The following is a 15,827-nucleotide window of genomic DNA, read 5'->3' on the forward strand; positions in this document are numbered from 1 at the left end:
GAATCGTGATGGCACCGCTTCCTATGACTCTTCGCCGACTTCCCCGACAAAGATTTATGGTGACTCCACTTCTCCTTTTTAGCCTTCGCTAAAAACAACTTGGCTTCACGCTCCTTAAGAGCCTTGGGATTCATTTTCTGGCACGAGCCACGCTCCTGAACGTCGTGGTCCGAGCTTAAACACCAGAGGCAGTCATTATGCGGGTCAGTAACTGACATCCGACCTCTGCATTCTCTGCAAGGCTTGAACCCGGACTTCTTCAGAGCAGACATTTGCGAAAATCACAAAGTATCCCTTTCAACAGCAATCAACACAAGAGCTGGAGAAATAACCGTTATCGAAGGCACGGAAAAAGGAACTGACGTTAGCACACCGGTGGGGACCTCTTATTGCCACGATGACGTCTGACGGAGCCGCGTGGAGTCGAGCAATTGTGACGTCCTCGCCAACGTGCAGAGCTAGAAAGAAGTTTCCGTAAAATGCTGTGCATTGTGAGAATTCATTAGGTGAGGAATCCACAGGTAGTTTTATCTATCAGAAGTTGGCATTTTCGAGAGGGTTAGAGCAAGACCGCCCAATCTTTTCATTCTAGAGTTTTACAGGTTCCTGTGTGTGGTTCTCAAACCACACTTGTGCTGTTTTCATTACACTGGCCTCTAGAATGTTTACATGATTTCCCCCCCCTCCCATTGAATCTGCATGGACTCAATCCTCCGATGACAGGCATCTCAACAGTCACCTATTAAACACAGTATTTCTCTGCATTCTCATATCTTCCAGACACGGTATCCACAACTAGGGGGCCACCGTGGGAGATAGTCCATCAATTACACAGGAAGCCCTTAATCCGAACTTCATTCGATGTCTATACATGACTTTGGGACAAAACTAAGTGTGCTCCTTTATCCTTTGAGTACTGAACTATCCCAAGCAAACTATTGAGCTTGTTCTAATTATTGCTCAAACACTTATCTGGTAATACTGCTAGTAAGAGTTGCTGTGTTCCAGGCGTTTATTGATTCAAATAATATCCTGCACCTCTATCAAGCCAGGTTTGCCAACCCAGAGAAACAAAGTCTGTGATTAGGTTGTTGATCCACAATTTGCAAATTTCTCTGGTGGTGGTGGTGCAGAGGTAGCAGCACCTTAATATCATCAGAACCTTCCTGATACTGAGGCAGTAGATGATACGCTCGTGCTCAGCTGGCATCAGTACAGTGTCCTAACCAACTTGTGTTGAAATGGTTTTGATCAGTGGTTCCCAACCTGTTGTCCGGGCTTCCCTGGAGGTTGACGACTACTTAGAAAATGAAACAATATTAACAGATTAATAAAGTGCATAAATATAAAGAAGCTAAATGCACATTTCAAAACGTAGTATATATGTGAAGAAATTGGAGGCTAAATATTACATTAGTATCCTCAGATTGATTTGTGGGAGCAGTGCAGGTACATCAAACAATATAGTATGGATGATGAGTGGCCTCAATTGAATTTAGAAAAGCACTAAACTTATTATTCAAATTCAGATAAAATGTGTCATCATGTGTGTATTTGTTTGATGTTTTGTCTGTCTATTTATTGTTTTGCTGTTCAAATCCTCAACAGTGCTTAGGCCAGGGTCCCCAGCTTCCAGTAATGACTCAGTAGGGAGTCCCCAGCTTCAGTGATGATTCCAGAGGAAGGGTCCCGGCTTTCAGTAATGATTAAATAGGGGTCTCCAAAACTCAAAAACAGTGGTTTAGATCATTTTAAATAAGAGATCTTCTTAAAGATAAAAAAAAAAAGCCACATTTCACAGTATGTATTTCATGATTTCCATGCTGAAACCTAAACTTGACTTCACACACCTGACGCCTTGGCACCTGCAGACTTTGTAACTCACATGGTAACACTGTGTGTCACACAATATCTGCTCCCTTCACACTGTCTCCTGAAAACAGCCAACATCACATGGAAATTGAAATAGAAACAAAGTGACCCATAAATCCTAACATAATGTGGGTTTCCAGCTCACGTTCTGAGGCTTTGCATAGCGGATGTGCATTCCAGAGTGTGATACCAGCCTCAGACTTTTTTTCTTTTCTTTTTTTTTTTTTATTTGGTTGTGGAAGGTAGGTTGAAGTGCCTCAAACTGCGCTTGGCACAAAACTCCCTTCCTCCAATAGTCAGCCTACTCATCACAAGTGAAAAGTTACCAGAAGTTAGCAAGCCTATGCTTGCCTAATTTTAAAGCTAAGTCTTCATCTGAACCATAGTCTTTCAGTCTCTCTCTGAGCATACTCTTAAAATCTCTCTGTTTTCAAATATGAACCATTTTTGCTTACTTAATGGTGGACAGCTGTCCAATGAAACACATTCAGCCTAGTTCTAACCCATTTTCCTTTCCTGCCAACAAGAAACTCTCTAAGAAGAAGCATTCTAGGAGAAGAATCCTGAGAAATTTATAAAATCTTACATAAACGTTTTACAATTTCCATGTTCTTGGAAGCAATGATTGCAATTTCCTTCCTCAAATGGGTAGAAAAGTAAAATCCTTAGACTGCAGAAGAAATGGGTAATTGACTAAAATGCTTTGCCCAAAGTACACCATGGCTGATTTTTCCAAAGAAAGGGAACCTTCTCCTATTGGTTGCACCATGTAACGTATAGGTGGAACAATTTCAGCTGACATGCATTGGAAGGAAAGATGGGAAATTGACAAACTGCTTCTGTCAACTGGAAATGGAGATGCATCTGATAAGGTGACTCATACAGTTAAACTGCCATATTCCTTATCCAAGTAAAAAAAAATCACCCCATTACATTGGTATCCAAATGGAAGCAGACTATTCCCACATTGAAAAGTCTGTTTAGAAAATGACTACAAGTCACTTGGGGCTAACACATCACAACAAAAAAATGATTTTAGTCAACTTTCACTACGACTGTGGTGCTGTGCAGGTGGTGGAGCACTAAACTAGGGTTCAGTCTTTGTATTAAAAACAATTTCACATTACTTTGATTTATTTGTTAGTGTTAGTTTTTTTATACAGATGTTTTAAATTGATCCGTTTGCTTCAAGACCCGCATAGCGTTGCACATTTGCATGCCTCCCATTGTCTACATATTTTAGCAGAGCAAAAATGAGCAATGGCACCCAGGGTCAAAAGTGGAGTACATTCAGCTCAGAGGTAAAACAATCAAACCCAAATGTATATTATTTGGTTCCATGACACATAGTGTACTTGTGTACATATTACCCAAATGCATAAATAACACAATATTGCTTCATGAACTCGCATATTTAAATGGAGAAACCAGATTCTGCGGAAGAAACTAAGGAGGTACAAGAAGTGCAGACTAAATGCTAATTGTAAAACAGATGCACTGCAGAATTAAAAACTTGTTAAAATACGTACATTCACACTCCCTGAACCAAAACATTCAGGACGTACTTAACAGAGCTAAGAGTACATAAACAGGGACGCCAAGCCAAAGTTCGAGGATACATATCATATTTAAGCAAATTCAGACTTCAAAGTATAGCTATGCATTAGTATACATAAATGGGTGGATGTAATGCATACATCTTATGGTGTTCCATGCTCCACCTAAATAATGGCACAAAAAAATACTCCCCAGTCAAAACGTATTAATGCAAGCAGACAAAATCTGAATAAAAATGCCCTTTAGTCCAAGTTTAAGAAAAACAGGGACCACATGTGCATCCACTGAAAATGATGCGCCTTACTGAATTGATTGTTATATATAACTTTAATTTGGTAGAGTAGCATATTTTACCCTCCATTTTTATACACAAAACAGAATGCACTGTGATCATTAAAACATTATTAAGTAAAATTCTTACTATCAGAAAAAAAAACAACAAGGCGTTTTTTTCTTGTGTTAATAATCATGTCTTCATTGACTTTCCACAAAAGACCAACTTCCGAAAAGAGAGCAGCAATGTAATATCCTGCCGCAGGTGTTCCAACACTTTGATCCATCTAAACCCCCAAACACGTATCAGGTCAGTGGCAACATTTCAAGCCCAAACATCATCACATTGAAAGGGAGTTTTTACAATGTACAGGACACCGATCCTAGAACGAAAGACAAAGAGGAAGGGCAGGTGAGTGAGGAGTCACTGCATTACAGGGTGCACTTGAGAGAAGCAAACACATGGTTCTAGTTGAAGTGCATGTGGAAGCGAGGAGGGGCACACAGAGTGTACTGTACAAGAGGTCACAGATTCTGGCAGCACTGGAGTTTGTTGGATTTTTGTCCGTCAGTTGTTGGCGGCACACTGATGTCAACAACATTGTTGCCCGGAGATTCGTCATGTGCGGATCGGTCTGCTATTTGTTTCTGTGATACTATACGGTAAATTTCTGAAACAAAAAATATATATATATTTGTACATATACGTATAGGCCTTTTTCAAAATATATACATTTTCAGTTTTTGGCATCTACTCGGAATAAATGTGTGACAATTCTTCTCGGATGTCTGCATACTGTGAGTGTACTATATAGGATTTGTTTCATTGTGAACATGGGCACTAAATGTCACAAATAGATTTGAGGATCATCACCATGTTTGCCTATGTAAAGGCCAAGGCACTCCTTTTAATAAAACAGGTAAACGCAGTATAATTTAGAAGAGGGAACTGACTCTACTGTTTGTTCACTCATTTGTATATTTAACAGCAAGTACGCATAGATTAAGCTACTTCGACATTTTAATATGTAACCATTTAAAATTGTATTTACCATAGTACGCTGTGGCAACATTCAGCAACAGATCAGGTGGACTACGTTGGCATACGTACAAATAAGGCAATTTCTTTTCACAGTTTATATAGGTCTAAGTTTGTGCTTTATTATATTATATATCTATATGCTTTCCAGTTCAACTACTGATACATCAAGGTGAAGGAAAACAACAAATGTTGGAGTGGGAAGGAAAAAGAAAAAACCAGGAAACGTGTTAGACAATCTTTTTAGACACAGCCAGAATAAGTGAGGTATCTATTGTTGTCTTAAAAATATCACTGAAGGTTTTGTCCTTAACTTTGCAGTTGCTGAGGTCCAAAAAGAGGTTGCAGTAGCAAAGAAGAATGCGCACTGAACTTAGTTCTGAATCTAGGGGGGGTTTAAAGAGTATAGTGTTTCTGCTTTTCAATACTCTGATAAGCTGAATAAGTTGGTATGATAAGGCAGCACGTTCAGGGGCAGCCCATTTCAAATTACAATGTCACTTCAATCAGCAAATAGGAGAGGATGTGGTAATAGCGCTGAATTTCATAGTTGTGGAAGTAAGTCGGACACCTGCATAAATGCCTTTCCTCCCACTGCGCTGATCTATCATACACTTCAGACGTTCAAGAACTCTGGAAAGGCAAAAATGTGGCTTCCTAGATCTTCCTCAAATTTGTTCTGAGAGTTTAATCTTTGACAAAGTCTTCAGTTGAAGCACAGGTTGTTCCGCATCTCTTAGTTTGACCGTGTGGTCAATTATACACCCTCCCTTCTTTTTCCAGGTTCCTTAAAAAAAATAAAAAAAAATTACCACAATTATGGCCCAGGTTTTGTTGCAGGCCTCCTAACAAATCCAAGGTTGCGGGTATCCTTGAAAGACATACTACTGTGTATATATAAACAAAATAAGTACACTGTTCCAGGCTAAATTAGCACAGGGGACAAGAAAGGACTGCAGTCAAGAAGTTGTAGGAGTGCCCTCAAGCATCACATTAGGATGCTAGGCATCATCATCGGGCTGACTCCTCGCCAGACTGGCACTGCAATGTCTGACGGGCCACCATCCATGAGATGGAGGCTCTTCAACCAAAAAGATGTTTAATAAATTTAAAGAAGTCTGCAGCCCAAGCTGACAGGGGAGAGAAAGGAGAGTCAAGGGTATAAAATTGGCTCTAAACACCTCATATTCATTTTTAATATTTTCGATAAGGGTTAGGTCAAGGTTAAAACACAACTAGGAGTATTCAGGCGATCAATGCTCCCAATACTCCTTCAAAACTAGAAAGGAGACAAATTGTTTGCTCCTAGCATTAGGTCGACATGTTTCGCGCCCTCACGGTCACACAAGGATCCATTGGCGCTTCATCAGGACCGATAATAGTTGCTTCTCCATGAAAAAAATCAAGACAATAAATGCTGGAAGGTCACGTACCCGTACGCGACCTCGGGTAGGTTCAAGACGGACCTCCAGGAGAATTTAAATGTACTCTCCTTGGGTATGAGGTTTTACGCGTCCCTATGATGCCCGTTTCCTACATGGGATGGGAGACATACCACCTGACTGACTGATACAATAGATCTGCAGACTGTAAGTGACCTTCCAGCATGGTTTTGAAGGAGTATTGGGAGCATTGTTCGCCTGAATACTCCTAGTTGTGTTTTTAACCTTGACCTAACCCTTATCGAAAATATTAAAAATGAATATGAGGTGTTTAGAGCCAATTTTATACCCTTGACTCTCCTTTCTCTCCCCTGTCAGCTTGGGCTGCAGACTTCTTTCAATTTATTAAACATCTTTTTGGTTGAAGAGCCTCCATCTCATGGATGGTGGCCCGTCAGACATTGCAGTGCCAGTCTGGCGAGGAGTCAACCCGATGATGATGCCTAGCATCCTAATGTGATGCTTGAGGGCACTCCTACAACTTCTTGACTGCAGTCCTTTCTTGTCCCCTGTGCTAATTTAGCCTGGAACAGTGTACTTATTTTGTTTATAGGTTCATGTAAAGGGAGACAGTACACTGGACCAATAATCTCCCTGTCCCTCTTGTCTTTAGAAATACTACTGTGTATAAACTACCCAGGTGATACAGAGATCTCTATGTATTCCAGTAGGCAGATGCCCGTTTTCAGTGAATCTGACCTTTCTTTCCTGGGCCTCATTTTTTTAAAAATCCGGTTGTCTGAGATTTATCACTGCAATGATATCGTATGCGGTTTGAGCATCTATACAACATCTTTTGAGAATTAAGCTTCTTGCAACCAACATTACTTACTGACTTGGATGCTAGCTTCGCTGGTGTCAGTCACCTCTAGAGAGCTCACCTTGTTTTCGATAAAAAAAAACAAAAAACAAGTGGAGCCTCAGATTTTCCATGAGAAATATGTTATGTTCTTAAGCAAGAGCCCACAAGCCTTCTGGTGCAATTAAACACCCCCCTAATCCTGTTACTTTCAATGCCTTGAAATTATATTTGGAAAAAAAATGCACAGTAATTTTCTTATCAAATGTAACGACTCACAATATGCATCAAAAAAGCTATTATCACTACAAGGATAGTCTTGCATATCTCTAAATCCTTTGATAAGAGAGAAGTCCAAGGCTTCAACCATAATCTACCAGAACAAAGGCAGCTTTGGTGGCTTTCAAAAGCAAACATACCTATTGCAGGCAGTCATGCTTTAATAATTTTGTACACTAACTCACTGAAAACATCTTTTTGCAAAGATGCAGCTCTGGGCAAATAAGTTCTCTGCAATCATTTCCCTAACTATGTGGTTTACCTTTGCCAGGAAATTATGGACTGTCAAATAAGGTTCTCCAACAAATTGGGAAGGAGGGTAGGCTAACAATAAGGTTAGGGTATACATAATTTGTGATGATAACGGCTCTGTTAGTCCTTGACCTCTAACTCCTGTATAAATTCACCAATTGGTGTGCAGGCTACAAGCTCCACCTTTGGATGTTAGGTTAAAAAAAAAAAAAAAAAACATTTGGGACCTTGTGTGGGCGGGCGGTACATGGGGTGTTCCTAGAGGCGAGGAAGGGGATACCAGCAGTGAGGTTGCTGTAAAGATTCCATGTGACTACATTCTCTACGAGAAGCATTTTAGCTCCCACCTGCAGCTCTGACAATACCGAACTAGTTTTGAAGGAAGGAAAGCAAGAACTAAGATTCTGTTGGTGCAGCAGGATAAACCGTCTTATCTGTTGATTTCTCAATGTAGGTGTTTCCACGCCGGATATGCATGCAAGGAGAGTTTCTTGCATGGTAGACTGGGGGAAGTCTGAGGTGCTTTACCCCTTTGACTGACAATTTGAAAATTCAATAAATAAATATTATAGCACGCTCTTATTAAATACATTTACACAGAAGCCACATCCGTTAAGCAAAGTGTAGCAAATGCTTTGTCAAGATCTGGGCATGCACTGCAGAAAGTATCCAACACTGAAGTGCAAATTCAGCATGGCAGCCATACTGCTGAAACAAGGGTGATGCAGTAGTTGATTTAAGTACCCGAAATCAGCAATCTGTTGCATGTCAGAATGCTTTCAGTTGTAAAAGTGTTGGTTTAGGGAGGTCATTCAAAAGTGCTGTTCCAATGTTGAGCCCGAACTGGATCTGCTACAGCCCCACTTTTGAAAAATCATTAATAAGGATGTAACTTTTAATCCTCTTAAATAGGGTAGGGACTTCGCTCTAATCTATGGGGACCAATAAATAGGGTAGGGACTTCGCTCTAATCTATGGGGACCAATATATGTCAAGCCCAACAAGTATGCCACTATTTCCACCTCACTGCGTTTTTTGACTTATGCTACAGGGATGATACAGGCATACAGGAACAAAGAAGATGGCATGTCGGCACAGAAAGTCTGGACGAACAATTAAAGGATCCACAATTAAACCAATGAATAACTTGTGCATCTTCATCAAAGGGTCATCTTATTTATCATAGCTCAATACAATATATTAGTTTACGTGAAACAACCTGGAGCGCTTTTTACCAAAGAGCAACGTTTCTTTCCAAAAAATGTTACGTCACTCACTTAACCAAAAAAGTGTAAAAACTATTCTCTGCAAAACTAAAAACTTGCTTCAAAAGCATCAGACACAAACCTCCAAGATCCCACTGATACTTTCTCTGGAGAGTCTGGGCATTCCTACTTCACAAATTCTCTCTGACTTACATTGCTGCTTCAAGTCAGTACCCATATTTTTCACTAGGTATCCCAAACCCTCATCCAGATTGCTGATATTTAAAGTGGGAACCTTAAGAAAAAAAGTATCAACAGAAGAAGCAACAGGTCAATTTCTGGTTCCTAGCTCCAACAATCTTTTACTTCTATCCCTGATCAGTCTGGTAAAGCCCACCCAAAGCATGAAAAAGTCTCTGAAATTCAATCTGGAATTATGATGACAACTTTGTTGGGACCACAAAAACTGAAAAAAAGGAGGAAGAGGTATACAAAATGTCCAGAAAGTCAAGTGCCGTAACAGAACCAGACATACCAGGTGCATTTCAATCAGTCTTCATCCGTTTGCCATGACCCTGTCACACCCACCCAGTTAAGCATACATGGACATTTTTAAATATACAAAGCAAAAATAAAGCAAACACCAGGAGCCTCCGCCTCTTCCACAATCTAAATTTTGACACCACTCTGGGTAATTCAAATCAGTAACAACTCTCCCAAAAATGGAGAACACACGGATTGTCCAAACTATACTCCAGAGAAGCCAGAGAACAGGAGAGGCTAGGTATCAAGCGAAAAGGTGAAAGTGTGAGTTTTGTCAAAGTATATACTAATCACTGTCACCGTTAAGCATACAAGGCCGCAGCCCAATGATTTAAGCAGTGAGCTGTTATTTAATCTAAGCAATGAACATACTATTATTCTATTAAACAATCCTTAAGTGCCTCAGGTTACAAAGAGGTCCATTATGACACTGTTAGCAGATCCAAATCTGCATAGTTCTCTAGCAGAGCTTCCCTTGACAAGCCCATGCGGAACAATATAGTCCAACACGTTTATGCAATTGATATTTATTATGCAGTTCCATGGTAAGGTGCTTGCTCTCCAGTTAAGTGTAAATGAAAACTATCAAATTAAGACTTTATATGCCTGAAAAAATTAAAGGAATAAGATAGTGACTGTGGGAAGATACGGGATGAAGAAACAGGAAAGACCTATTTTTTTTTTTTTTATAGTACGAATAAAGACTTGCTGGCAGATGACTTAAGCCACATGTCAGAGATGATCCTCATCCAGAGATTCCCAGAAAATATAAATGCATCTGAGTTGACTGAGCAGCCAGCAGCAGCACCAAGCATCAGATATCATGCCCCTACACTACATAGGATGAGACTAAGGGCCAGGTGTATCAAAGGTTTTTGCCCATTCTGTGTCTATGGGAAAAAGTGTTTGTACATTTGGCCCTAGATTCTTAGTTCTACAGCAAATGCAAATTTTAAAGATGTAGTAGTTGTAGCAGTCCCACAGACTACAACACTTCAGGGCAGGCTAAGCCACGTAACAGTCACAAACCTTGCAAATCACTGAATCACAGGTTCTGCAACAGCTAAATGGCTTTGTAGTGCATATTAAACCCATTTTGTGATTCAGATTGGAGTAGGAAGTGGAGTGGGGTGGAGTTAGTTAGACTGCGGTGAGTCAGATTAGAGGGGGGTAGACTGGAGTAAAATAGGAGTAGAGTACATTGCGGTAGACTGGAGTGGAGCAGACTGGATTTGGATGTAGTGGGGGGGTAGACAGATGGGGCGAGGTAGAGTGGGGTAGATTGGGATAGATTGGAGTGCAGCAGATTGGATGGGGTACATTAGTTTGGGGTGGAGTAGGGTAAAGTAGATTGGAGTGGGGTGGGTTAGACTGAACTGGAGTGGGTAGATTTGAGTGGTATGTATTAGTATGGAGTGAACTGCAGTGGGGTAGATTGGGTAGAGCAGAATGGAGAGTTAGACTGGGGTAGAGTGGTCTGGGGGTAGATTGGAGTGGGGTAGGTTGCGGTAGGGTGGAGTGAAGTTGTATAGACTGGAGTCGCGAGTGGAGTGAGTGGGGTAGATTGTAGTCTAGTGGGGTAGAGTATAGTGGGGTAGATTGAGTGGGGTAGAGTGCAGTGAGGTAGTTTGGGGGATTATGGTGGGGGTCGACTGGAGTGAAGTAGGGTACACTGGAGTAGAGAGGGGTAGATCGGATTGGGGTGGATTGGATGTTGTAGACTGGAGTTGGGCAGTGTAGGGTGGACTGGACTGTAGTGGGGTAGATCTGAGTGGCATGTGGTAGATTAGAGAGGATTGGGTAGAATAGAATGGAGTGTGGTATAGGGGAGTGGAGTTGGATAGATCAGAATGGAGTGACAGACTGGGTAAAAGTGCAGTGGGGTAGACCGGAGTGGCATGGGGTAGACTAGGTGGATTATATTAGGGTAAATTGGATTGGAGTTGGGTAGACTGATGAGGGATAATTGGGTGTAGTAGTTTGGAGTGGGTAGATTAGGTAAGGGTGGGGTGGATAGGAGAGGCATAGAGTGAGGTGGGGTAGACTGAAGTAGGTTGGAGTGTAATAGATAGGGGTAGGTTGGGGTGGGTTAGACTGGGGAGGGGTAGATTAGAGTGGGGTGAATTGTCGAGGAGTTAGTTAGATTGTAGTGGAGTGGGGTGGGGTGGGGTAGATTTGAGTGGATAGAGTGGAGAGGAGTTGGATAGATTGGAGTGGAGTCTGGAATGCAGTGGGGTAAACTGGACTGGGGAGCAGTAGACTAGAGTGGATTCCGATAGATTGGAGTGGAGTTGGTTGGATTGGGGTATATTAGAGTGGGGTAGATTGAAGTGAGTGGGGCAGACAGGGGTAAATAGGAACAGAGTGGGGTACATTGGAGTGGAGTGGGGTTAATTGGGTCAGATTGAGTGTAGTGGGGTGACTGGAGTAGCTTAGCATGGAGTGGGGTACATTGGAATGGAGTGAGGTATATTAGGGTACAGTGGGGTAGATTGAAGTGAGGTAGATTGTAGTGGAGTGGGGTAGATAGGATCATAGTGGAGTGGATTGGAGGGGTCTGGGGTAGATTGGGTTAGAATAGGGTAGATTAAATTGGAGTAGATTGGAGTGCTATGGGGTAGATTGGGGTGGAGTGGGTAAATTGGGGAGGGGTAGATTGGAGTGAAGCAGACTGGAGTGCAGTGGGGTAGACTGGGTGGAGTGTAATGAAGTAGATTGGAGTGGAGTAGTTTGGGAGTGGAGTAGAATGGAACAGATTGAGGCGAAGTGGGGTGGGGTAGATTGGAGTGGAGGGGCATTGACTAGTGTTGTGCCATCGGGTGAGTGAGTAGATGAGTGGCGTGGAGTTGAGTGGCTTAGCGTGTAGCAGAGTGTCCTAGAGTGGAGGGGTGTAAAGTCGAGTGGCACAGAGTGGAGTGTCATAGAATGGGGTAACGTGGCATAGAGTGAAGTGATGTAGTGAGGAGTATGCATGGTGTAGCAGCACACTGCCATTACAGAAACACATTTCAATTGAAATGACCTTTACATGTGTACCGAAATACGATTTTGCTGCACACAAACGATAAAGTGTGCAAATGTCATCACCTAATGTATGGATGTGTTTTGACTGTATTCAAATATTTGTTTAATTACAAAATAAATGTGCTTCATTTGTCCTAACTCTGATAAATTCTGAAACATCAGCACAGTTCATTTTTTTGTTATGTGCTAGGGGGGAAAAATAAATCCCTTCTCACCTTACACGGGTCCTCAGCAGGACTGTCACAAATTCTCTCACTTTGAAGTCAGAGAAAGAAAAGTAAACACCAAGCTCCTTGTAAGAGAGAGCCTGACATTGGACCTCGTCTTTGAATGCAAAGTAAATGTGACAAGATTTAAAGGCCTGTTTACACAAAGCAGGTTAGTGGAAGAATGCAGTAAACAAGGTTTGGGCAACAGGAGGGACGAACTCAAGCTGGATAGCCTAAAGCAAAAAGAAAGCTTGAAAACATGAGGAGACCACAAAGCCAACAGTAACCAATGGGCAGAATGCATTCCTAGGTTACTTTTCTGAATGTCCCCAAGATGTCTTTAACAAAACCAGACAGCTGCACTGTCTTGTAGTGTACAACCTAAAAAGTGTTTCCTATAGCCAAACTATTTTTTTTCACAATCGTTTAGGCCACTATATTCTGATCTGATTTGCTTTAATAGGTAGGACTTCTTATAAATGCGTGGAGACTTCATTGTTCATTCTTTTTAACCAATACTCCGATAATGTTCCAATGAAATTGGCCACATTTTTTTTGTTTTTTTTACTGACAAACATATTCATTGACCAATATTGTTTTCTTAGACTGATTCTAGGAGTAGTTAACTGTCTGATATAGGGCCTTTTTCCTGCTTTCACAAAAGGCTGAGATGAGCCAGTGATATTTTTACCAAATCACTGCCATACATTGGGACCCTCCCCGGTAAAACAAGCAATACACACAGTAAGTTTTGTTTGTATTTCAGAGAGAAAATAGAGGACTATTCACTATAATAGACCTGTACCTGTTCAGTCAGTTTTGCCTGTTGTCCAAATTAAAACCATTTGATCTCTGGGAAATGGGGGGGGGGGAGGGAATAAAGTCTTCCGGTATGCAATGGGCACAGAGCTGATGTCCATTCTGCAAGCACATCAGTTTATGTTAAGACTCAAGAAAGAATATGCATTTTGGCGTAAACATGTACTTTAAATCTTCAACAAAAATTGTATGTATTTTTGTGGTAATAGTACAGTGTAAACATAAATGAAAGGCAGTGGAGTACTGTACTCAGTCAATGGTAAAGATAGTCATTAAGTGACTGGAAATATTGCTGTAAGGTAAACGCATAGGTGGACTGTTAACGAGTTGTGAAGGGTTGTGCTTTAAAGAGGTGTATCTTCAGCTCTATCCTAAATAATAGCTTGATCGGTGGTCTTATGTGATCTTGTAAGATAAGTCAACCTGTTAAATTATTCTTGCTGGTTTCATTTTTCATCTGTCCTGTAATTTAAGACAAATGTTACCTTTCAACCACCAATACTTATCTAAAAGACGTCAGCAGAGTCCTAGTCATTCACTATTGTTAAACACAGAATTTTCTATTGTCTCTTTCAAATATCAGCCAGAAAACGTCAACCAATTTCTTAAAATAATGTTTCATGCTCTGTGAAACTAGTTCTTTTGGTAATATTTCCCTGTTGACTTTTAATGTTGCTTTCTTGGTGGTGGATATTTCAGCCTGCCAAATTAGCAAATCACAGACGGTTTTATCCAATGACCCTTTAACTGTCTGACACAAAATAATCCATGCTACTTTTCTACCAAAGTTAGTCTTGTATACGTTTAAAACCAGCTAATTTGAACTGTTATTTTCTTTTCTAACCTACTGCCGGACAAGGGAAGGGCTATTCACAACTGGGACTGGCAGAGAGTCCAGATATTTTATTTTGGTCATACCATTCAGTTTTCTAATCATGGGGACTGTAACATATGTCCATGTGTGACGCAAGTGTATGGACGCACAAAGTTAGAGGCACAGCGGCAATCTTAAGTTGGGCTGAATATGGAAAAGGCCACAATCTTTGTGCGAGAGTGCGGTGATCCCCTCACCTCAGCCAAAGGGAGGAATATTGCCTTGCAACAATAAAATCACTTGGGGAGCTAAACCCATTGATAAGCATCCTGGAGCAGTGATGCGCACGCCATAAAATATAAATCCTTTGAGGAGATTAATGGTCATTACTGTTTTGTGTGGCAACTGTCAGGAAAACTACTGCCAGCGTTAAGTTCTTCCCTCAGCAAAAACGATTCCCATTTTCCTTGTACCCACGTTGGTTGCAGCGGCGTCCTCAATCCCGGTGGCTCTTGTGGACGCTGTTCTTAGAACTAGCTTCTTCAGGTTTAACTGCCACTCAAGATGGTGGCCACAATTCCTTTTGAGGTCAGTGCTCTAGTGTTTCTACCTTAGTCTCGTGCTGAATCTTCCCTCCAGCTGTTTCCCTCTGAAAGCCCTGCACTTCAACTGTCATCCTGAGGAGAATGAGCCGTGTTCCTGAGGTGCTTCGTTTCATAGAGAATTCTTCCAGTTTTGAGTAATTAATTCTTTTTCTTGTTACGGTGTGTACACCAGCTACTTTTTCCCTTTGGAAGAAGCTGCATTTTTTCCTTCTTCCAACAACTGGCTATCGGCTTTCTGTGGAGAATTTGTTTTGGCTTAACAGAACTTCAAGCAACTGCAGTAAGGAATCCTTTTGTACAATTTCCAGACTTGCCAACATATATATGTACATATATAATCAAGAACTCTTTGCTTTGGAGACTTGTCAGTCTTAGAGACAAACCTCAGTGCTCAGACTAATTCCTAAAGACTGATTGAGAAAACTGAACCTTGAGAAGGAGTTTTTGTTTCCTGTAAAAGACATTAGTAGTTTGTATATTTGTGAACTTTTGAACTGTTCTCCAGAGAACCTTGGAAACCTCTGACTCCTGGAGAAAAGAAGATATTAAGTTAACATTGTTCTCACAGAGAGAGGCTAGTCTCGCAAAGGATCCAGGTTAGGAGAACAATAGAATTGGGGGAATGTGAATGGCTGAACAGTTGAATGCGCGATAGGAATGTGCTTATCTATGCTCTTATCACCCGACTGCAGGTCCTTCCTTTAAAGAAATCCCAATAAGAAGAAAGGTGCAGGTTTTCAGAGACACACACTGAATATCCTATCTTCAAGTGGGAAACAGGCTGGAACTGGATCTAGAGGCTGTCTTTCTGTTTCTATTTCCATTCCCCTTTTCCCCTAGCAGATGCAGGGTTCAGATAATCAATTAAAGTATGAGCAAGTATCTGTTGGAGGGAGTTGGGTAATAGGCATCTGCTCCTGTGGCAGTTTGATTTAACGGGTAATCTTCTGGCAGCAACTGATTTGTGTTACTAGTTCTCACATTTCACCCATGGAATCCACACACATTTTGGTGATTACGCCGCCATGTTACTTAGCACAAGCAGACAACCCACCAATTCCATGGGAACATTGGATCTTAATGTTCGATAACTAT

At 41.2% G+C, this 15,827-nt stretch overlaps 1 protein-coding gene across 1 annotated transcript in view; it reads right to left on the reverse strand.

Moving 5' to 3' along the window:
* Positions 1-3,480: 3,480 nt before the first annotated feature.
* Positions 3,481-15,827, reverse strand: part of RAB11B (RAB11B, member RAS oncogene family) — a 37,366-nt gene continuing 25,019 nt past the window's right edge. The window contains exon 5 of the mRNA XM_069216584.1: positions 3,481-4,373. Coding sequence (XP_069072685.1) covers positions 4,228-4,373 — 146 coding nt within the window. The 3' untranslated portion in view covers positions 3,481-4,227. The remainder of the gene's footprint in view (positions 4,374-15,827) is intronic.

Source organism: Pleurodeles waltl, chromosome 12, assembly GCF_031143425.1.
Source record: "Pleurodeles waltl isolate 20211129_DDA chromosome 12, aPleWal1.hap1.20221129, whole genome shotgun sequence".
Taxonomy (NCBI): Eukaryota; Metazoa; Chordata; class Amphibia; order Caudata; family Salamandridae; genus Pleurodeles; species Pleurodeles waltl.